Here is a 24,665-nt window from a genome sequence, read left to right on the forward strand (position 1 = left end):
AAAGAAATTCAAAAAGAAGAGAATTTCCTCTGTAGCATACAGCTGCTAAAAAGTACTGGAAGGGTAAAGATTTTTTAATAGAAGTAATTTATAAATTTGTTTAACTCTCTGGCACCAGTTGATTTAAAAAATAAATGTTTTCCACCAGAGTACCCCTTTAAGGATAAGTGTCTAATCGCAGGGGTCCGACCACTGGGACCTATGACATCATAGCCCCGCCCCCTCATGACATCACGGTTTGCCCCCTCAATGCAAGTCTACAGGAGGGAGCGTGACAGCCGTCACGCCCCCTCCCATAGATTTGCATTGAGCGGGCAAGGCATGATGTCATGAGGGGGCGGGGCTATGACGTCACAAGCTTCCGGCTCCAGTGTTCGGAACAGTTTGTTCCAAACACTGAGCAGCGGAGTACCCCTTTAAGAACCCATCGGCACAAGGGGCCTATTCTGCATGGATGACAATAGAGTGACACAGTCTATCCATAAAAAGGCATAGCTGCTTTCTTCTATAAACAGCACCACACCTGTCCTCAGGCTGTGTGTGGTATTACAACTAAGCGCCATTTACTCCAATGGAACTTTGCTGCAACAGCACATACTGTACAAACTGAGGAGAGGTGTGGCGCTGTTTACGAAAAAAAGTACCTGTATTTTTTCTAATCCAGTATAACTCCTTTAACTGCTTAGATGCCAAGGTTAGTATTGACCACAACATCTAAGAGGTTAAATGGATGAGATCAATGTTGTCTCCTGTCCTGCCCATTGCATCAGAACGAAAGTAGATTGTCACTACCGAAACATTGCGAACCTCCAAATGTTACAAAACTACAGCCAACAGCTGTCCGGGCATGCTGGGAGTTGTAGCTTTGCAACATCTGGAGGTACACAGTTTGGAGACCACTGTTATAAAGTATACATACAGATTCATAGTATTACAATACAGGTTCATTTTTGCCCCACACTATGGCCCGATTATGGGTCTAACAATGTTACCGTCAGTTCAGACCTGATATGGCGGTCATAATATTGGGTAAAAATAGCGCCCCATATTACCTGTGTAGACTATGCTCAGTATATATCTATATATCTGCCACTGTTCTGTCAGCACAGCAGTATACATCAGTGTACCTCTTTGCAGGGCATCCTAGGTGCCAGGTTGCCATGGCGACTGAGAATTTCAACCTGGCGCCTAGGTTTTTGCAATTTTTTGAAGGGGTTTTGTTTTCACTCTGTTCACCGTGCGGTGAACCCCTCTCGACCCCTGGTGTACATTGTCGTCATGGGTCGGGTGAGGGAGTATGGCGCGTACTCAGGAGCTGGACCCACATCATACCCAGAAGATACCGGTTGTTAACTGTAGCTTACACCTGACGGTAATGACGGCCAACCGTGCGGCATTTACATAAAACAGATACACGCATTTAAAGGGGTACTCCACTGGGAAACATTTTTTTTTTTTTTTAAATCAACTGGTGACAGAAAGTTAAACAGATTTGTAAATTACTTCCATTAAAAATCTTAAATGGGCACTGTCACCAACTTTATTTTTTGATATGTTGTAGTACTTATGTAATTAGGCAGAGGAGAAAGTAGCATCCGGCTCCCAAACTGGATAAAATACTGGCTTTATTGGAAAATATTAAAAACCAAACTGGAACATAATGTGGATAAGAACAAACGAAACGCAACCAACGCGTTTCGACCTGATAACAAGTCTTAATCATGGTGATTAAGACCATGTAGTAATATGTACTACAACATTTCTCTAATATACTTTTATTATTTTTTTTTCATTAAAAAGGTTTAATTTACATTTAAAAACCGGCCACTGAAAAAGGACTGATTTTGGAGTGGCAATCAGTCCTTTTTCAGTTAGGCTGCACTCGCTCCCTGCCTGTCAATCAGACAGGCGGGAGCGAGCGCATTGGCTCCCCGGCCACTCCTCCCGCACATCGCCACCGCCGCCTCATTGCCGCCGCCGCTGTCCCTGCACGCCCGCTGCCGGACTCTGCAGTAACTGCAAGTGTAATGAGGGAACGGGGTATGCGGGGTGGGGCGGGGCGGGGGGGAGGAGGGAACGGGCTAGTGCCGTAGCGGGGGGGGGGGAACGGGCTAGCACCACAGCGCCGCTTGTAACTAACTAATAGTTTATCTACACAGTGTGCCTCCAGCTGTTTCAATACTACAACTCCCAGCATGCCCTGACAGCCAATAGATGTCAGGGCAAGCTGGGAGTTGTAGTGGTGAAACAGCTGGAGGCACCCTGTGTAGATGAACTAATGGCGGAAGTCCCCCCCAGCAGGTATCAGTGACGTGGTGCCTACTGGGGAAGTCTGCCTGGTAGTGAGCACACTGCCAGGCAGACAAAAGGCATTTTTAATATAGTAAAAATAAAAATTAAAAGCAGGGAGGGGGTTAGGAATAGATTGGCAATAGGCAGGGACAGACAAAAAAATAGGATGGTGGGAGCTACCCTTTAATCCTTCCAGTACTTATCAGATGCTGTTATGCTCCATAGGAATATTTTCTTTTTGAATTTCTTTTCTGTCTGACCACGGTGTTCTCTGCTGACACCTCTGTCCATGTCAGGGACTGTCCAGAGTAGAAGCAAATCCCCATGGCAAACCTCTCCTGCTTTGAACAGTTCCTAAAATGGACAGAGGTGACAGCAGAGAGCACTGTGGTCAGACAGAAAGGAAATCCAAAAAGAAAAGAACTTCCTGTGGATCATAACAGCAGCTGATAAGTACTGGAAGGATTAAGATTTTATTTTTTATGTTTTAATAGAAATAATTTACAAATCTGTTTAACTTTCTGGCACCAGTTGATTAATAAAAAAAAAAAAAAAAAAAAAAAAAATGTTTTCCAGTGGAGTACCCTTTTAAGTAGAAATTTAAACACACGACTAAATAAATAAATAAAAAATTTTTTTAATTATAATACAGGAAATTAAAGGGGTACTCCAGGCCCAAACTTTTTTTTTTATATATCAACTGGCTCCGGAAAGTTAAACAGATTTGTAAAATTACTTTGATTAAAAAATCTTAATCCTTGCAATAGATATTAGCTTCTGAAGTTGAGTTGCTGTTTTCTGTCTAACTGCTTTCTGATGACTCACGTCCCTGGAGCTGTGCAGTTCCTATGGGGATATTTTCCCATCATGCACAGCTCCCGGGACGTGACATCATCATTGAGCAGTTAGACAGAAAACTTCAGAACCTAATAACTATTGGAAGGATTAAGATTTTTTTAATAGAAGTAATTTACAAATCTGTTTAACTTTCCGGAGCCAGTTGATATATAAAAAAAAGTTTTTGCCTGACTGGACAACCTGTATGCGTTTTTTTTTTTTTTTTTTTTTTTTTTTTTTTTTTTAAATGGTGGAGAATGGGAACCGTACAGAACTGTATGTGCGTACGGTTCCATCCGGTTTGCACCATACGGTTTTGCAGTTTTCACATGCGCAGTGCACGCCAAAAGTTCTTCCCACAAATAGAACTTTATTTAATAAAGGATAAACGTAAAACCATATCAGTTTTTTTTTTTCAAAAAACGTATGAAACCGTATGCAACCGGACATTCGTTTTCAAAACGTATACAGTTTAAAACCGTACAGAGGTATATACGGTTGTATACAGTTCGGTCCGGTTTTGAGAAACTTTTTTTTTTTTTTTACATAAAACCTGATATGGGAACCGTATTCCAAAAACGAGATGTGAATGCAGCCTTAAGTATGTTGCAAAACTACAACTCCCAGCATGCCCAGACAGCCTTTGGCTGTCTGGGCATGCTGGTAGTTGTAGTTTCGCAACAGCCAGGTTGGAGACCATTGCCATACATAATAGATATGTGGTATCAGACCCTACACCCCGGGTCCCGGTACGTGCTCTCCCATATACATACCGGCACCATGGAGCCTCCCCCGCCGGTGTTCTCGCCCGGTGATGCCAACACAGCAACCGCTCAGCCCGGAACCATCACCTGGGAACAATCAGCTGGAGGCGCTGCGTGATGACGTCATGGAAACGCGCCGGCATCCTCAGGACGTCAGGTGACTGGGCGTTGCTAGGATACCCAAGCTCCGATTTCTAGACAAGGGAGAATGCGGCGGGTTCAGCGTGAAGGATGATACAGAGAGGCCTATATTATAGCACATAGAGGAGCCACCCTTAGCAACCAATCACGTTGTTGCTTTCGTTTTCTAAAAGGATGTTGCAAAACGAGAGCTGCAATCTGATTGGAGGAATAAAATGAAAGTTGAAATCTGATTGGTGGGGAAAAAAATTTGAGCTGCAATGTGATTGGTGGAAAAAATGAGAGCTGCAATGTGATTGGTTGGAAAAAAATGAGAGCATGTGAGTAGTTGCTATGGGTAACTTCTTTCTAGTATATACACAACTGGGGAGTATTTTTTTAGGGCACATTGATACCACGTTATTACTATCAGTTTAATGTATATGTTTTATAGGAAAAAGATGAATACGTTAACAAATGCTAAAAACCGATTCTGCTGTATACAATACAACAATGTTTCCCAAACAGGGTGCCTCCAGCTGTTGCATAACTACTACTACCAGCATGCCCTCAGCATCAAAGGTGTTTAATACAGGATCTGAGTTATCTCTGATCCCGTCTGTTGCAGCAGAGTGTCAGCTGTAATATATACGGCATGTGGCATATTTATTCACACTGTATGGCACACAGTGTGAATAAATGTACCACATGGCGTATATATTACAGCTGATACTCTGCTGCAACAGACGGGATCAGAGATAACTCAGATCCTGTATTAAACAGGTTAAAATTGAATGCTAATTCCTAGCTTGTGGGTGCACCATCATAAGGGTGCATGCACACCACGTTTTTGAAATACAGTTCCCGTATCAGGTTTTTTAATGAAAAACTGATTCCTCAAAACTGGATTAAACTGTATCAAAACCTGTGTATAAATTTCAGTCCGTATACGGTTTGAAAAATGAAGTCCAGTTGCATCCGTCCTTTTAAGAAAAAAAAGTATACGTTTTTAACTTTTCACTCCATTTTGAATAAAGTTTCACTTGTTTGATTGAAATTCCAAGAAAAAAACTGTGCAAAGTAAAAAAGCATATGGTGAAAACCGGATGGAACCGTACGCACATACGGTTCTGTACGGTTTCCATTGACTTAAAAAAACGTATACTGTTTAATACGGTTTTTCACCCGGACCAAAAAACGTGGTAGTCTACGGTTTTAGGTACAGGGAAAACAAACAGACAAAACCGTATAAGACGCAAAACGGACTAAACAGGATGCTGCATTTGACATACGGTTTACAATGTTTGGTCAATGCATACGGTTTTCTATACGGTTCCGTACGGTTTTTAACTTGAAACCGAATACGGGAACTGTATATAGCAAAAACGTGGTGTGCATGCAGCCATCATGCCTCTGTCTGCTTTGGTGCATTTTTCAGTTGCATGGGAAAAGCGTCACAATGGCCCTCATTTACTATTCTAAACCCAACTTGTTTTGTCGGGTTTTTTTGTCGCATCTTTGTCTGCGACATGTCGCAGACATCGTGCGCCAGTCTGAGACACGATGCAAAATTTTTTCCCGAGGGACCCGATGTGGATTCTTCCAAACCCGAAAAAGGGGCGTAACCCGACATTTCTGAGCTTTCCCACGTATTTATAAAGATTTCCAACCCGAATTTGTTGAATTGTTGCGGATTTTTTCCCGACAACTCAGAGGAGTTGGAAACCAAAACCAACAAAACGCACGTGCGACAAACAGGATGCGACATAATAATAAATACCAGGGGAAAAAAGAAGTCGGGTAAGAAAGCAAGATAGACTTACAACCCGATTTTCTAAGTAAATGAGGGCCAATGTATTTTAAAACCTTCCACAAATAGAAAAGGCGAGTCTATGGGAGGGGGCATAACGGCCGTTGTGCCCCCCCCCATAGACATGAATGGAGGGGGTGTGACCTGACATCACGAGGGGGCGTGGCGTTACGTCCCGTCTCCAGTAGCAATGCAGTCCTCGTGTAATTCAGCTGAAAGAATGAACATGTTCGGTCTTTTGGCAGATCACTTTTAGCAGCAAATTCTCTCCTGCCTGACGAAGCGCCAGTGGGCGTGTAACGGTCCGTGGCCGCGTCTGAGCTCTCCCCTGCCTCCTTCCATCTCTGCCCGTTCCCGTACTATGGACTAACCGGATCGTCCGCCGTCGGCTACCACAACTGTACAGCTGGGTGAGTGACTCGCCTTTTCTATTTGTGGATTGTTTTCTGGAACTAGGACTGTTTATAGGCTGGAGCACCTCACGATATTTCGGCTCCGTGCAGCTGAACGCCATTGCACCTTTGTTCTGATGGACTGATTGATAGTGCCCCTCCTATTGTCTTGTGCGGTTTACATATTTTAATACCTTTGTTTGTCTTTTATTCAGGGTGAGTACAGTTTTCTTTAGACGCAGATCCAACAAGATTTCCTAGGGCAAAGATCAGTCTGCAGAATGAGGCGGCTCGTTGTGACAGCGGACGCACCACAGGTGAGTATTGTTTTATAAAACTTTTTCTTCTTAGATTTGGCATTGTAAAATGCCTTGTGATACTACAGTCACCCTAAAACCCCTAGAAACCAATGTGTGAATAAGCAGTACTGCAGTTTTTCCTCTAATTGTTCTTGCACAATTTTTTTTTCTTTTTGTTTGCCCTCGCTTCATTATTTTTGTATTTTTGCTTGGAGGGGGGGTGACTTTCTTGCATTCACCATACACTCATACATTACTTACACATTGATGTCACCATTCACTTAAATCCTGTCTGTGACGATAAGGAGGAGACGCTGATGACACAATCTATGCACACAAAAGCAGGAAGAAGACTAGGACCGGAGGAACAAAGACCGATAGTGGCCCAACGAGGGAGCGACAGAAGTTGAGTTACAGTTTTTTAACTTTTTGCAGCCTGGGCACAATGGGATCATAACAAGTCTGCTACACTACTCCTTTAAAGCTGCAACATTTCAGGATTATTTAAAGCGTACCTGTCAGATCCAACAAAAAAAGTTTTTTTTTAATATATCACTCAGTACCTAATCTTGATCATGTACATCTAATTTTTATGTGTCTAGCACCTTTATTTATTTTTTTATTACACTTTTAATTTAGCTCACTAGTCTGAATTCCTCTCAAAGGGAGGGGGCGTGGCCTCACTGTGCAGGTCTCCGCCCCCTCCCTCAGTATGCTGTCTGCTCACATCTCCCCTAGCATTAGCAAAACTACAACTCCCAGCATGTCCTCACTGACAGTAGCGGGACACAAGCTGACAGTGGGAGGATTTTTCCTCCAGCTCTGAGCCCTGTGCTCACAGCTGTCAATCAAGGAAGTGTGTCCATGACATAGGTGATGATTCATGGACACAGCAGGACTAGTATGTGTCCAAGCAGGCAGGGGGGGGGGGCAGTTGGTTGACTGGCTTTTTCGGTATGAAATACTGAACATTTTCTAATGAAAGCAATTGCAAAACCTATTGGTTATACAGGCTTCACAACATATCAAAAGTTTTTGCATCTGACAGTGCCCATTTAAACTGTTTCTGTCATTATTGCAATTCCTTGGTACTATGGCTTCTGTCTGACTGGAGTGTCCGCTTCTACAGGCCTCTTGGTCCAGGGTGTTTGATGTTAAAGGGGTAGTCCAGTGGTGAAAAACTTATCCCCTATCCTAAGGATAGGGGATAAGTTTGAGATCGCGGGGGGTCCGACCGCTGGGGCCCCCTGCGATCTCTTTGTACGGGGGCCTGGCTCTCCGGCCAGATAGCGGGTGTCGACCCCCGCACGAAGCGGCGGCCGACACGCCCCCTCAATACATCTCAATGGCAGAGCCGGAGATTGCTTTGTGCGGAGGTCGACACGCCCCCTTCTCGCGGGCTGTCGGGGCTCCGTACAGGAGATCGCGGGGGGCCCCAGTGGTCGGACCCCCCGCGATCTGCAACTTATCCCCTATCCTTAGGATAGGGGATAAGTTGTTCACCACTGAGTCACCACTGGACTACTCCTTTAAGAAACAGGTCACCGGCATGATAAAGATCTGAAGAAGAGATTGGTTTGTTTGTTTTTGGCAGCAACACATAAAGTTTTAACAGACTGGTTCAGAAAGATTCTCTATATTCACTGCATGGAGGCATTTTACACTAGGTGGCGCTCTTGGATGTCGTTTCTCGCCTATGTATCTCAGCTATGGAGTCAGATGCACAACTGGTTCTTGATGTGTTTTTGTACTTTAAACTCCTCTTCCAGGGCTGTGCAGGTAAACATTTCCTGGTTAGGCCGTGTTCACATGGAATAATATGTGCAGAATATCTGCTGCGGAAATCCCACCATGTGAACAGTGCAGTAAAAATCACCTTAAAGGGGCATTCCGGTTTAGACATGTTATCCCCTATCCAAAGGATAGAGGATAAGATGTCTGATCACGGGGTTACCCGCCGCTAGGAACCCCCTGCGATCTCCCTCCAGCATCCGCATTATGTGCAGTGCTGCGTCTCCAGGCTCGGAAACCGGAAGTTTTTGGGACTGGATACGTGACGTCACGCCCCCTCGTGACGTCACGCTCCCTCCTTTCATGTCTATGGGAGGGGGCATAACGGCCGTTGTGCCCCCCCCCATAGACATGAATGGAGGGGGTGTGACCTGACATCACGAGGGGGCGTGGCGTTACGTCCCGTCTCCAGTAGCAATGCAGTCCTCGTGTAATTCAGCTGAAAGAATGAACATGTTCGGTCTTTTGGCAGATCACTTTTAGCAGCAAATTCTCTCCTGCTGAAATTCCGTAGTGTGAATGGGTCTGCGGAAGACCCATACACACCAGTGTTAAGGTTCACACAGCGAAATCCCCCAGCGCATGCGTAAAATTCCATGTGAACCTACCCTTATAGTTTTTCTTACATTATAAAGTTCAAAATCAAGAAAAAAAGAAATTTATGACTTATGTCCTATAGAAACACATAAATCCCAGGTGTTTTCCTTTTTTTGGAGGGACAACCCCTACTTTTGACCCAATTTGCTCTTTCCTTCTTTGCTCCTTTAAAGAGGTACTCCTCCCCTAAACATGTTATCCCCTATCTAAGACATGAATGGAAACGGCATGGCTACTGTGATCGCCAGTCATCCGGCACAGAACGGAGTTCACTCCATGCACCAGATGACTGGGGTGATGCGGCGGAGAACGTGGGGGTCTCCAGCGGCCGACATGTTATCCCCTATCTTTTGGATAGTGGCGAAGTGCCCCTTTAAAGGGGTACTCCCGTGGAAAACTATATATTTTTTTTTTAATCACCTGGTCCCCGAAAGTTAAACAAATTTGTTAATTACTATTAAAAAATCTTAATCCTTCCAGTACTTATTAGCTGCTGAATACTACAGAGGAAAATATTTTCTTTTTGGAACACAGAGCTCTCTGCTGACACCTCTGTCCATTTTAAGAACTATCCAGAGTAGGAGAAAATCCCCATAGAAAACATATGCTGCTCTGGACAGTTCCTAAAATGGACAGAGGTGTCAGCAGAGAGCACTGTGCTCGTGATGTCAGCAGAGAGCTCTGTGTTCCAAAAAGAAAACCACTTCCTCTGTAGTATAAGTATTGGAAGGATTAAGATTTCTTTAATAGAAGTAACTTTCTGGTACCAGTTGATTTAAAAAAAAAAAAAAAAACGTTTTCCACAGGAGTACCCCTTTAATGTCTCTCTTTTTCACATGTAAATAGAATTGCATTAATAAACTGTCTACATTACTCCAAAAACAATCCATACCGGCTCCTAACTGTATCTTGGACCCCAAATTACATCATCTGACGTGATGGGTCGGGTGAGGGGGTATGACGCTCACTTGGGAGTCAGGCCCACGTCTCACCTGCTGCTATCGGCAGCTGACGCTCGCCGTAATGATGGAAAAAGAAAAAAGTTGCAGGGGTCAGAATATGGCGATGTACAGAGTTAGATTTTTTTTTTATACGTTTTTTTCATTTTTTTAATGGTGAAACTAAATAAAAAATATCCAAAAAAATGCCATTTGGCATCTTTGGAATCGCACCGACCCCTAGAATATTTATTACGTTAGTTTTATGGCACAGTGAACTCTAAACTCAGTTTTGCCCTACACATGTTTTTTCTGCCTTTGTTATACATTATGTCAGTGGTTTCCAAACAGGGTGCCTCCAGCTGTTGCAAAACTATAACTCCCAGCATGCCAGGACAGCCAAAAGCTGTCCGGGCATGCTGGGAGTTGTAGTTTTGCAACAGCTGGAGGCGCCCTGATTGGGAAACACTGCCTTCTATAGTGAACAAAAGTATATAGTAAATTAAAGCATGTAAAAAGATCAATAATGCCAAAATAAAAATATTCTGTCTCCTTAAAGGGGTACTCCACTGGAATTTTTTTTTATTTAAATCAACTGGTGCCAGAAAGTTAAACAGATTTGTAAATTACTTCTATTAAAAAAATCTTAACCCTTCCAGTACTTATCAGCTGCTATATGTTCCAGAGGAAGTTCTTTTCTTTTTGAATATCCTTTCTTTCTGACCACAGTGCTCTCTGCTGACACCTCTGTCCATTTTAGGAACTGTCCAGAGTGGGAGCAAATCCCCATAGCAAACCTCTCCTACTCCGGACAGTTCCTAAAATGGACAGAGGTGTCAGCAGAGAGCACTGTGGTCAGAAAGAAAAGATATTCAAAAAGAAAAGAACTTCCTCTGGAACATATAGAAGCTGATAAGTACTGGAAGGGTTAAGATTTTTTAATAGAAGTCATTTACAAATCTGTTTAACTTTCTGGCACCAGTTGATTAAAAAAAAAAAATGTTTTCCACCGGAGTACCCCTTTAAAGGGCTAACCCCTCATCAAGTGTACCCAAGGGGCGCTATCAGTGGCGTTGCGACCCGGGTGCGGGGGGTGCGGCCCGCACCGGGTGACACCAACCTAGTGGGGTGACACCAAGACGCTCCGTAGCACCCACACCCCCTCCCCAGCTACACTGACACCCCCCTATGTGCCCGACCGGCCTCCCATCCGTCAGCACACCCCCCCCTGTGCTGTGTGTGCGGTGCACCCGTCCGTTAGCAACTCCCCCCCTTTCAGTGCGCCCGTCCGTCATCACGCCCCTCCCTCACCTTCACCAGTACTGTGCCCGGCCTCCGCTCCCACGTCTGCGCCGGCCTGACGTCACACCGCATGGCCGCGCAGGGGGACGTCAGTTACGTCACTCGCATTGCGCCCGGTGAGAAGGATCGCTGCGCTGGATGGGTGAGTGTGTGTGTCTGTCTCTATCTATGTTTGTGTGTGTGACTGTGTGTGTGTGTGTGTGTGTGTTTGTGTGACTCTCTGTGTGTGTGTGACTCTGTGTATTTGTGTGACTCTGTGTGTGACTGTGTGTTTGTGTAACTCTGTGTGTGTGTGTGTGACTGTGTGTGTGTGACTGTGTGACTCTGTGTGTCTGTGAGTGTGTGTCTCTCTGACTGTGTGTGTTTGTGTGTGTGTCTCTCTGTGTTGTATGTGTTTTTTTTTTTTTTTTGTGTGTGCATATGTGTGTGTGTGTGTGTGTGGGGAGACTTTGACGCATTGTGGGGAACCTGCAAGGGAACCTGCGGCCTAATGTGGGGAGTCTATGCTACCTAATGTGCGGAGTATATGCTACCTAATATGCGGAGTCTATGATACCTAATGTGCGAAGTCTATGCTACCTAATGTGGGGAGTCTATGCTAGCTAATGTGGGGAATCTGTGCTACCGAATGTGGGGAAACTGCTACCTAATGTGGGGAATCTGTGCTACCTAATATGGGGAAATTGCTACCTAATGTGGGGTAACTGGTACCAAATGTGGGGAATCTATGCTGCCTAATGTGGGGAAAAGATGCTACCTAATGTGGGGAAACTGCTACCTACCTAATGTGGGGGAACTGCTGCCTACCTAATGCTCCTGGCCATCCCCCCCTGGCAGTATCGCCCCCATCATCCATCGGCAGGATCATCCCCCTGGCAGTAGCACCCTCATCATCCGCCAGCAACTACCCCCCCCCCCCCCATCAGCAGCACCTCCATCAGCAGATCCTGATGGTGGATGATGGCGGTGCTCCTGATCCTGCCGATGGATGATGGGGGTGATACTGCCAGGGGGGATGGCCAGTAGCACCCTCATCATCCTTCAGCAACACCCCCCCAGTAGTAGCACCCCGATCATCCATTAGCAACACCACCAATACCCCCCTCCCGTGGTAATAGCATCAGCTAACGGATGTTGAGGGATGTTACTGCGGTTGTGGTATTATATTCAGACGGTACACTGTATGGCAACGTTATATTCAGAGGGCGCAGTTTGTGGTAGTGTTATATTCAGAGGGCACAGTGGGTGATAGTATTATATTCAGAGGGCGCAGTTTGTGGTAGTATTATTAGAGATGAGCGAACTTATAGTAAATTCGATTCGTCACGAACTTGTCGGCTCAGCAGTTGATGACTTATCCTGCGTAAATTAGTTCAGCCTTCAGGTGCTCCGGTGGGCTGGAAAAGGTGGATACATTCATAGGAAAGAGTCTCCTAGGACAATATCCACCTTTTCCAGCCCACGGGAGCACCTGAAAGCTGAACTAATTTATGCAGGAAAAGTCATCAACTGCCGAGCCGAGAAGTTTGTGACTAGTTGAATTTACTGTAGTTTGCTCATCTCTAAGTATTATATTCAGAGGGCGCAGTGGGTGGTAGTAATATATTCAGAGTGTACAGTATGTGTTGGTATTATATTCAGAGGGTACAGTATGTGATAGTATTATATTCAGGGGTACAGTATGTGATAGTATTATATTCAGGGGTACAGTATGTGGCAGATTTATATTCAGAGGGTACAGTATATGGTAGTATTATATTCAGAGGGTACAGTATGTGATAGTATTATATTCAGAGGGTACAGTATGTGATAGTATTATATTCAGGGGTACAGTATGTGGCAGATTAATATTCAGAGGGTACAGTATATGGTAGTATTATATTCAGAGGGTACAGTATGTGATAGTATTATATTCAGGGGTACAGTATGTGGCAGATTTATATTCAGAGTGTACAGTATGTGTTGGTATTATATTCAGAATGTACAGTGTGTGGTATTATTATATTCAGTGGGTATGGTGTATGGAAGGTTTATAATCAAAGAGTATAGTGTATAGTAGTATTATATTTAGAGGATACAGTGTCTGGCAGGTTTATAATAATACTTGTTTTCATATAGAGGATGAGAATGCGCTGACATAGTGAGGAGACGTCTGGGCGTCACATTCTACAGACAGAAGTTTTAGCTGGACCAGGCGGTATGTACCATCTGAATTAGATAAGGGAAGACTATAGAGAAGACGTCACTGATATCATTGTACATTCTCCTCTCTATGTCCTATCAGAGCTGTAGTCGCTTGTCAGTTCTACAGTTATGGTCAGTGAAACTACAACTCCCAGCATAACCTCACCACTGCATAAAGGGGTACTCTACTGGAAAACATTTATTTTAATCAACTGGTGCTACAAAGTTAAACAGATTTGTAAATTACTTCTATTTAAAAATCTTAATCCTTCCAGTACTTATTAGCTGCTGTATAAGCGATTCACAGGAAGTTATTTTCTTTTTTGATTTCTTTTCTGTCTGACCACAGTGCTCTGTGCTGACACTTCTGTCCATGTCAAGAACTGTCCATAGTAGGAGAAAATCCCCATAGCAAACCTATCCTGCTCTGGACAGTTCCTGACATGGACAGAGGTGTCAGCAAATGGCACTGTGGTCAGATTGGAAAGAACTACGCAACTTCCTGTGGAGCATACACTAGCTTATAAGTACTGTAAGTATTAAGATTTTAAATAGAAGTAATTTAAAAATCTGTTTAACTTTCTGGCACCAGTTGATATAAAAGTAAATGTTTTCCAGTGGAGTACCCCTTTAAGTAATTCTGGGAGCTGTATATTTAAATGGTGAAAACTTCTTTAACACTTTCCCATTCTGTGGCAACTGGTATATCTGATTATTATACTGGAATTTCTCACAATGCGCTACAACAGTGGTGTCTGTCACAACAGGCTAAAAGCTTACTGAGGGGGGGGGGGGAAGTATGGGGGTGACACCATTTTCTACCGCACCGGGTGACACCAACCCTAGCAACGCCACTGGGCGCTATGTAAATAAATCATTATAATAATACGTTTTAGGCTGTTGGGATACGTCTTTCTCTATACATTTCAATGGACACATTCGAGGAAAAACCACATGGGGTCCCCTGGACATAATGCATGTTTAAATGGACAGGATCATGTGACCCCCTCCCTCCCCCTATAAGCTGCCATATGACACTATTGGTAAAACTGTGCAGCTCAGCATGCCCGTCCCGAGGTCCCATCTCCCCCTGTTTTATTATCTATACCCCATTGTTTGACAGGGATCTATTGATGCGGACACATTTGTGGTGACACTGACTAATCCAGGCTTTAGGACCCTGCGGACTCTGGTAGTAGGAACCGGATGATCACATGACGATGATGATGATGATTTTTTTTTTTTTTCTTTTTTCAAGGCAAGAGTCAAGTTTCAAGACAAGGAAGAAGAATGAGGTTGAATTAACCCAGAGCCGAGATCCTGGAACCCAGAACGGTTCAGGACGTAGGACGCAGTCATGTTAGCGGGGGCGCTGGTGCTGGTGGTGGGATCCCTCTATCCCCTGGTGAGTACCCTGCTCACATTACCACTGGATATAATACGTATTCTGACAACCTGATGCAGAGCGACAGCATTCAGGCGAATAAGGTTCAATCAGTGCATAATAAAAAAAAAAGTTTAGCAACCAGGGTGCCTCCAGCTGTTGCAAAACTACAACTCCCAGCATGCCCGCACAGCCTTTGGCTGTGCGGGCATGCTGGGAGTTGTAGTTTTGCAATAGCTGAAGGCGTAATCAGAGCAGGAACTCAGCCCCCTTAACCAGTGTTCGGGTGGGTTTACTCCATGATTTTACTATACGGTTTCGTAAAAAAACCAAAAAACGTATGCAACCGTACAGAAAACCGCGCCCATAGACTTCCCATTCAAAACCGTATGCACCAAAGCCTTTGGCTGTGCGGGCATGCTGGGAGTTGTAGTTTTGCAATAGCTGAAGGCGTAATCAGAGCAGGAACTCAGCCCCTTAACCAGTGTTCGGGTGGGTTTACTCCACGACTTTGCTATATGGTTTCGTAAAAAAAACAAAAACGTATGCAACCGTACAGAAAACCGCGCCCATAGACTTCCCATTCAAAACCGTATGCACCATAATGTATACGGTTGTCTCCGTTTTTCAAACCATACGGTTTTTGAACTTTTTTTTAAAATTTTTTTTATTTTCAGACAGAAAACCGGGGCCTACCATGGCTTTTGGTCCGGGTGAAAAACCGTATTAAACCGTATACGTTTTTTTTTTTTTTTTATAACATGGGAGTCAATGGGAACCGCAGAGAACCGTATGTGCGTACGGTTTCATCCGGTTTTCACCATACAGTTTTTGACTTTGTACAGTTTTTTTTTCTTGAAATTTCAATCAAACAAGTGAAACTTTATTCATAATGGAGTGAAAAGTTAAAAACGTATACTTTTTTTTCACATGTCCTACTATGACTCAGTCCATTAAGCTGTATCATAAGGTCTGTGTGTAGCCACAGCATAAGGCAGGGTTCAGACCATTATGGCACATCAGCATTTTAGCATCCGGACCCCTACAGTACAAATATTTTATTTATTTATTTGACAAGGAATTTACTTGCATAATTCTGGGCCAGTATTCAGCTCTATTTCCACCTAGAATGAAAGTTCCATTGACTTTAAAGGGGTACTCCGGTGGAAAACATTATTATTATTTTTTTTTTTTTAAATCAACTGGTGCCAGAAAGTTAAACAGATTTGTAAATTACTTCTATTTAAAAAAAAACATAATCCTTCCAGTACTTATTAGCTGCTGAATACTACAGAGGAAATTCTTTTCTCTTTGGAACACAGAGCTCTCTGCTGACATCATGACAACAGTGCTCTCTGCTAACATCTCTGTCCATTTTAGGAACTGTCCAGAGTAGGAGAAAATCCCCATAGCTTATCTGGACAGTTCCTAAAATGGACAGAGATGTCAGCAGAGAGCACTGTGCTCGTGATGTCAGCAGAGAGCACTGTGTTCCAAAAAGAAAATAATTTCTTCTGTAGTATTCAGCAGCTATTAAGTACCGGAAGGATTAAGATTTTTTTTTAATAGAAGTAATTTACAAACCTGTTTAACTTTCTGGCACCAGTTGATTTAAAAAAATAAAAAATAAAAAAAAAGGTTTCTACTGGAGTACCCCTTTAAGGCTAGGTTCACACTGCAGAATCTCTGGGCAGAAAATTTCAGTCGGCGCTAGGACCGCGCAGACACTGCCGTCTCCAATAGACTGCAATGTGTTCCGCGAGTATTTCCACCTGAAGAATGAGCAACACCATTCTTCAGGCGGAAATTTTCAAGCAGATTTTTCATTCACAAATTCTGCTTCACAAATTCCAAAGGCTGTCCGGGCATGCTGGGAGTTGTAGTTTTGCAACACCTGGAGGCGCCCTGCTTGAGAAGCACTGGTCTAGGGAACAAACAATTTGGACAATTGATATTCAACTTACAACCCTTTCAATAGAGCGTTGAGAGGCTCCTATACTCCGTTATATTAGTGTTTTCCAACTGGGGTGCCTCCAGCTGTTGCAAAAATGCAACTCTCAGCATTTTTTAAAATGTATTTATGTATTTATTTATTGTATAAAATTTAAGTGAGTTTAATCGAAAGTAAAAAAAATGATCATGCAGATAGTTGGCCCTAAAGGAAATTAAAAGAGGAAGTATGTTGTAGATGAATGGCCACGACTAAGAGCTACTGTTAGCTCGAAACACATCGGCGTTTCAGTGTATATTGTTACTTCTTTTTTTGTATCCACAAGATTTAACAGGGGTACTCCACTAGGAAACATTTTTCTTTAAATCAACTCATGCCAGAAAGTTAAACAGATTTACAAATTACTTCTGTTTAAAAATATGAATCCTTCCAGTACTTATCAGCTGCTATATGCTCCACAGGAAGTTCTTTTCTTTTTGGATTTCCTTTCTGTCTGACCACAGTGCTCTCTGCTGACACTCTTTTATTATAAATATATAAACTTAACAAAACAGAAAAACAAGCTTAGGCTGGGTTCACACTACGTTTTGTCCCATACGGGAGCGCATACGGCAGGGGGGAGCTAAAAGCTCGCGCTCCCGTATGTAACCGTATGCGCTCCCGTATGTCATTCATTTCAATGAGCCGACCGGAGTGAAACGTTCGGTCCGGTCGGCTCATTTTTGCGCCGTATGCGCTTTTACAACCGGACCTAAAACCGTGGTTGACCACAGTTTTAGGTCCGGTTGTAAAAGCGCATACGGCGCAAAAATGAGCCGACCGAACGTTTCACTCCGGCCGGCTCATTGAAATGAATGACATACGGGAGCGCATACGGGACAAAACGTAGTGTGAACCCAGCCTTAACTAGTAATAACAAAACCAAACTTTTCCTGTTTTTAAACACAACAAAAAAGCCTGCCTAACCAGCCAGCCCATCTTACCTGAACTAACAATATACCTATATATATATATATATATATATATATATATATATATATATATATATATATATATATATCTATCTCTATCTTTACTTAGCTTTAACTAAAAACAACCAAAACTCAACCGCACATTACACACCACCCCCTTTTTTTTTCTTCTACTACACACATATATACACCTATTTTTTTTCCTCTCTACACTACTATAATATAACCAATATTAAAGTAAAATTATATGAAAATGCTAACTAAATCTGATTTTCTCACATTGTACACTAACTAAATCTGATCCGACCATTTTTCTCTTTTTTATCCCGATCCCCTTATGAAATAAAATAACCAATCCATACTATATAATAATATATACAATAAAAATATATGCAAATATATACATAAACTATATACACCAACAAACCAAACTATACACCTACAAAACACATGGCATCCTACACTAGACTAACCCATCACCCACACAACCACCCACCTTGACATGGATCAAAGTCCACAGTCCATGGATATCCAGTCCAGTCCATAACTGACCCATGCCAGCCCCTCCAAACATCCACCAACCCACCAATTCCCCCACCCAACCTAATCTATACCCAAACCAACTATACAAATACAACTTGATACCATAACATCATATAAAGATGCAAAACAATACAATCCACCTTCGGCCCAAGTTCGGTCGCCTGTGTGCCCTTTATGCAACACATATTCTGAAAATAAAACAAAAAGTCTAGGCTGTACATGTGTAGCCCACCACCAGGAAGAAGGATGGCAAACCTGATATTACTTTTTTTTTTTAAACTCTCTCCACTAACTTTTCCCTACGATTCACCCTACTATTATCCCTTCAACAAACTGACCCTGCACTCACCCTCTCTCTGTCCCTACATCACTGTCCCTAACCAGAAACAGGGGTACTCTACCCAAGAGGTCTTGTACCTAGGGCACATCAAATGAAAACCCTCTCCATAGGAGAGAAGCCCTACTGGTACCAAGACTTCCATACTCCAAATATCTGATCTTCCCGAGGTCACCGGTGATGTTCCTACAGACCTCCACCTCGGAGAGGACTTTCCGCTGTGTAGATACTAGAAACCGTGCGTTCCACGTGTAGTACCTAACCACTAAACTGACTACAAATAAAGTGCCCCGGTCTCTGCCACCCAGGTTCTTGAATGCCCCATAAGCCCACTCCGGATAGGTAAGGCCGGCAAGTTGACTCAAGCCGATGGAAGCGCCCACCCGGTTGTAGACCCCTATATTAAAAGGACAATGAAGCAGGAAGTGGTCCATGCTTTCCAGCGTGTCCCCACACTCTTCTCGGGGACATCCCCCCCCCCCGGTCATCAGAGCTCCTGTGCTTCAAGTTGTCCATTACATATAGCTTCCCCTGAAAGCAGCACCAGGCCAAGTCCCAAAACTTCTGGGTGATCCTTTTCATGTTTAAAAGGTACAACCCCGACCTGGGCAGTCCCTGAGCGCCAGAGGATTCTGGAATTCGGTCAACAGAACCCGTTTGTCAAGGAACTGCCTTGACTGGGTCCTGATCTCCCACACTCCCAGACCCCACCGACGTATCATCTTCAGAGTAGCATAAGTCGGAAGATATCTGTGGGGCGTACGAAGGTCCTTCACTCACCCTCCTGTCTCCCATTCCTGGAAGAAAGGCCGAAACCATTCCCTGCAGGAGAGTACCCAAGGAGATGAGATGTTAGCTTTCAAGAAGGTGTTGGTTAAGAACACCACAGGGTTTACCATAGATAAACCCCCTAGTCTCCTCGTGCGGTACGTAACCTCCCTCTTGACTAGGTTCATCCTGTTTCCCCATAACAGCTGTAAAAACAGGCTGTAGACCCTAGTGTAGTAAGCCTCTGGCAAGATACATACACTGCCCAGATATATAAACAAGGGCGCAGGTACTATTTGATCAGGTGTACCCTTTCCCTGAGGGTCATAGACCAACCCTTTTACTGATCCACCTTCTGAGTGGCATCCTGGAGCTTACCATCCCAGTTTTTGGTGGGATAATCATCCTGGCCAAATGTGATGCCCAAAACTTTTGCTGACTCTTGGGGCCCTGGAAGGGTGTCTGGGAGATCAAACGTGGGATCCCCCCTCCCAGCCAGAGACTCTCAAACTTATCCCAGTTGATCTTAGACCCGGATGCCTCCGAGTAGCGGTCCACCTCAGACATCACACATCGACCTCCTCTCCGCTCAAAGGACAACCCTGATGACTCCGGACCCCACCACAAAAGAGCGGCCAGACCAACCGTTCACCAGTGGGAAACTCTCTGCCCCTGCATATAAGATCTTAAGCCAATTAACAAAAGTACTCGGTAAGCCATATCTCAGGAGGACGGACCAGAGGTACTCATGGTTCACATGATCAAACGCTTTGGCCTGATCCAGGGACAGCAAGTACCCCTTCCAGAGACCTGCACTACTCCGCTCCACTGCCTCCCTGACACTAAGGACAGCACTTAAGGTGCTTCGGCCTGGAACAGAGCAGTGCGGAGCCCCTGAAAGGAGTCGGGGTGCAAACTTCACCAGCCGATTAAACAGTATCTTAGCCAGAAGCTTCCTGTCCATATTGAGAAGAGCTATGGGCCTCCAATTCTCAATACGGCTGGGATCTTTACCCTTTGAGAGAAGAATCAGAACTGACCTCCTCATTGACTTCGGCAGAGTGCCCGAGGAGAGACACTCATTGAATACCTCAGTCAAGAGGGGAGCTAAAGACTCCTTAAAGGTCCTGTACCACTCGGATGTTAAGCCATCCGGACCTGGCAACTTCTTAGGGGCAAGCCCCTCGATCGCCAGTCTCACTTCCTCTTCCCTGATTTCTTCTGCCAAAACATCACAAAAGGGGTCTACCCCTGGCTCAGGAATAGTTTCAGCCAGGAAAACCGACATCTTGTCTCGATCTAGATCCTTCCTTCCCAAGAGGTGCGAGTAGAAGGATCTGACGACCTCCAAGATCTCTTATCTGGACCGATTCAGAGATCCTGAGACAGACAGAGGTGTCAGCAGAGAGCACTGTGGTCAGACAGAAAGGAAATTATAAAAGAAAAGAACTTCCTCTGTAGTACACAGCAGCTGATAAGTACAGGAAGGATTAAGATTTTTTAATAGAAGAAATTTACAAATCTGTTTAACTTTCTGGCACCAGTTGATTAAAAAAAAAAAAAAAAAAAAATGTTTTCCAGCAGAGTACCCCTTTAAGTTGGACCATATTTAGTGACTGGTTCCCTGTCAGCTGGGTCTAAAGGGGTATTGTGTCACCTTGAGGGATGTCTATGGCGTCCTATTGGTCATGCTATGCTTTCTGGGGGGGGGGGGGGGGAGGGTTGGAGTAAATTCTCACCTTTATATAACATAGAAAATAAATGGTTGACTCTGTCCTTCCTTTCTGCAGGTCTCGGGATACCCATCCTTCACTATTGACTACAACAGGGACTGTTTCCTGAAGGACGGACAATGTTTCCGCTACATCTCGGGCAGTATCCACTATTTCCGGATCCCCTCCGCGTATTGGAAAGACCGACTTCTGAAAATGTATATGACCGGGCTCAACGCCGTTCAAGTGTAAGACTTCTCCATCTTCTTGTTTATGAACCATACACGGCTTTAGGACTGTGTCAGCCTGTGTTTCCCAACCCGTGTGTCTCCAGCTGTTGCAAAACTACAACTCCCAGCATGCCCAGACAGCCGAAGGCTGTCTGGGCATGCTGGGAGTTATAGTTTTGCAACAGCTGTAGGCACATGGGTTGGGAAACACTGGTGTAAGCCATGGTTATGGTGTTTCTGGAAAAGCCAGATGACAAACCCTTTAGCAACCCCACTTTAAAGGGGTACTCTGGAGAAAAACTTTTTTTTTTTTATTTATTTTTTTTTTTAAATCAACTGGTGCCAGAAAGTATCACAGATTTATAAATTACTTCTATTTAAAAATGTTAATTCTTCCAGAACTGATCAGCTGCTGTATGCTCCAGAGGAAGTTGTGTAGTTCTTTCCAGTCTGACCACAGTGCTCTCTGCTGACACCTCCGTCCGTGTCAGGAACTGTCCAGAGTAGGAGCAAATCCCCATAGCAAACCTCTCCTGCTCTGGACAGTTCCTGACACGGACAGAGGTGTCAGCAGAGAGCACTATGGTCAGACTGGACAGAACTACACAACTTCCTCTGGAGCATACAGCAGCTAAGTACTGGAAGGATTAAAATTTTCAAATAGAAGTAATTTACAAATCTGTTTAACTTTCTGACATCAGTTGATTTGAAATACATTTTTTTTCCCTCTAGAGTACCCCTTAAAATTTACCACCAGTCATAGGTTCTAGAGCAGTATCCCCCCAATGTGTTGCTCTCCAGGGCATGATGGGATTTGTAGTTATGCAACAGTTGGAGAGTCTCACTTCTCTTGTTCCCTAACGTGAGACTCTCCAGCTGTTGCATGACTGGTTGTGAACTTTGTGAACTGATGCCAACAGATTTGTAAATTACTTCCAATAAAAAAATCTTAATCCTTCCTGTACTTATTAGTGGCTGTATACTACAGAAGAAATTCTTTTCTTTTTGGATTGCTTTTCTATCACGAGCACAGTGCTCTCTGCTGACACCTCTGTCCATGTCAGGAACTGTCCAGAGCAGGAGAAAATCCCCTTAGAAAACATATGCTGCTCTGGACAGTTCCTAAAATGGACAGAGGTGTCAGCAGAGAGCACTGTGGTCGTGATGTCAGCAGAGAGCACTGTGGTCGTGATGTCAGCAGAGAGCACTGTGGTCATGATGTCAGCAGAGAGCACTGTGGTCATGATGTCAGCAGAGAGCACTGTAGTCGTGACAGAAAAGAAATCCAAACAGAAAAGAATTTCCTTTGTAGGATACAGCCGCTAATAAGTACTGGAAGGATTAAGATTTTTTAATAGAAGTAATTTACAAATCTGTTTAACTTTCTGGCATCAGTTAATTAAAAAAAAAAAAACAGTTTCCACCGGAGTACCCCTTTAATGAACCGGTGTCAGAAAGTTTCACAGATTTATAAATTATTATTATTTTTTTTAAATCTTAACCCCTCCAGTACCCTGATCATGAGTGTGTGACTACTTTAATACTGTGGACCAGAGTAGTAAAGAAGCCCCCCTCCCCCAAGAGGTTTTATATAGGTTTAGAAATTATCCACATGAACCCCGTAGACCGAATTTTGGATAAATATTACCTCTTCTGAGTTAAAGTACAATCACTGTTGTCTAGGTATGTGCCCTGGAACTTCCATGAGCCTCAGCCGGGGGTGTATAACTTCAGGGGAGATCATGATCTGGAACATTTCCTCAACCTGACTATGGAGCTGGGACTTCTGGTTATCATGAGGCCAGGACCTTATATCTGCGCAGAGTGGGACATGGTAAGTATATCTACTGGGAATCTGGGAATACATACATTAAGTGTGGGCTAAGTATTCAAGTAGGCGGTGAATAACAGCCCTCTCTATCACTGTCAATCACTAGACATCCACTTGACTGCTTAGCCCAGAATGAGCAGAGACTTACATCAATAAATGACAAGTTATCCTGGAACTTTATTCATAAAACCATATATATGTATATATATCATCTTCTCAGCTCCTCCTGCTCTATAACATGTTACCTGCAGATTGTACTGTATTGTATATATCATCTGCTCAGCTCCTCCTGCTCTATAACATGATACCTGCAGATTGTACTGTATTGTATATATCATCTTCTCAGCTCCTCCTGCTCTATAACATGATACCTGCAGATTGTACTGTATTGTATGTATCATCTGCTCAGCTCCTCCTGCTCTATAACATGATACCTGCAGATTGTACTGTATTGTATATATCATCTACTCAGCTCCTCCTGCTCTATAACATGATACCTGCAGATTGTACTGTATTGTATGTATCATCTACTCAGCTCCTCCTGCTCTATAACATGATACCTGCAGATTGTACTGTATTGTATATATCATCTACTCAGCTCCCCCTGCTCTATAACATACCTGCAGATTGTACTGTATTGTATATATCATCTACTCAGCTCCCCCTGCTCTATAACATACCTGCAGATTGTACTGTATTGTATATATCATCTGCTCAGCTCCTCCTGCTCTATAACATGATACCTGTAGATTGTACTGTATTGTATATATTATCTGCTCAGCTCCTCCTGCTCTATAACATGATACCTGCAGATTGTACTGTATTGTATATATCATCTACTCAGCTCCCCCTGCTCTATAACATGATACCTGCAGATTGTACTGTATTGTATATATCATCTGCTCAGCTCCTCCTGCTCTATAACATGATACCTGCATATTGTACTGTATTGTATATATCATCTGCTCAGCTCCTTCTGCTCTATAACATGATACCTGCAGATTGTACCGTATTGTATATATCCTCTGCTCAGCTCCTCCTGCTCTATAACATGATACCTGCAGATTGTACTGTATTGTATATATCATCTACTCAGCTCCCCCTGCTCTATAACATGATACCTGCAGATTGTACTGTATTGTATATATCATCTGCTCTGCTCCTCCTGCTCTATAACATGATACCTGCAGATTGTACTGTATTGTATACATCATCTGCTCAGCTCCTCCTGCTCTATAACATGATACCTGCAGATTGTACTGTATATATTATCTGCTCAGCTCCTCCTGCTCTATAACATGATACCTGCAGATTGTACTGTATTGTATATATCATCTGCTCAGCTCCTCCTGCTCTATAACATGATACCTGCAGATTGTACTGTATTGTATATACATTATGCTCAGCTCCTCCTGCTCTATAACATTACACCTGAAGATCAGACAGGTCCCCTTTAAACAGGATATGACTACCCTATACATCTATATAATTGAATATTCTGCCACATATGTAGATCTTCGTGACATATAAAACATACAGCTCACACATCTATCGTTTTTACATTATATATGAACTCCCTATCTCTTTTAGTTTTAATTGCCTACAGAAGTTG

The 24,665-nt window shown here is 43.5% G+C and overlaps 2 protein-coding genes across 3 annotated transcripts in view; one reads left to right on the forward strand and one right to left on the reverse strand.

Moving 5' to 3' along the window:
* Positions 1-4,050, reverse strand: part of STK16 (serine/threonine kinase 16) — a 30,928-nt gene extending 26,878 nt beyond the window's left edge. The window contains exon 1 of the mRNA XM_056535395.1: positions 3,903-4,050. The gene's annotated coding sequence lies outside the window, so the exon portion shown is untranslated. The remainder of the gene's footprint in view (positions 1-3,902) is intronic.
* Positions 4,051-4,089: 39 nt separating this feature from the next.
* GLB1L (galactosidase beta 1 like) overlaps positions 4,090-24,665 on the forward strand; it is a 39,601-nt gene continuing 19,025 nt past the window's right edge. Inside the window, exons 1-5 of one of the 2 annotated variants that reach the window (XM_056535383.1) lie at positions 4,090-4,354; positions 6,431-6,532; positions 14,585-14,731; positions 21,071-21,240; positions 22,906-23,056. In XM_056535383.1, the coding sequence (XP_056391358.1) occupies positions 14,684-14,731; positions 21,071-21,240; positions 22,906-23,056 (369 nt within the window). In that variant the 5' untranslated portion in view covers positions 4,090-4,354; positions 6,431-6,532; positions 14,585-14,683. Of the gene's footprint in view, positions 4,355-6,430; positions 6,533-11,268; positions 11,285-13,260; positions 13,340-14,584; positions 14,732-21,070; positions 21,241-22,905; positions 23,057-24,665 lie in introns of those variants that run through there. The other variant, XM_056535384.1, reaches the window with a different exon arrangement.

This window comes from Hyla sarda, chromosome 8 (assembly GCF_029499605.1).
Source record: "Hyla sarda isolate aHylSar1 chromosome 8, aHylSar1.hap1, whole genome shotgun sequence".
Lineage (NCBI taxonomy): Eukaryota > Metazoa > Chordata > Amphibia > Anura > Hylidae > Hyla > Hyla sarda.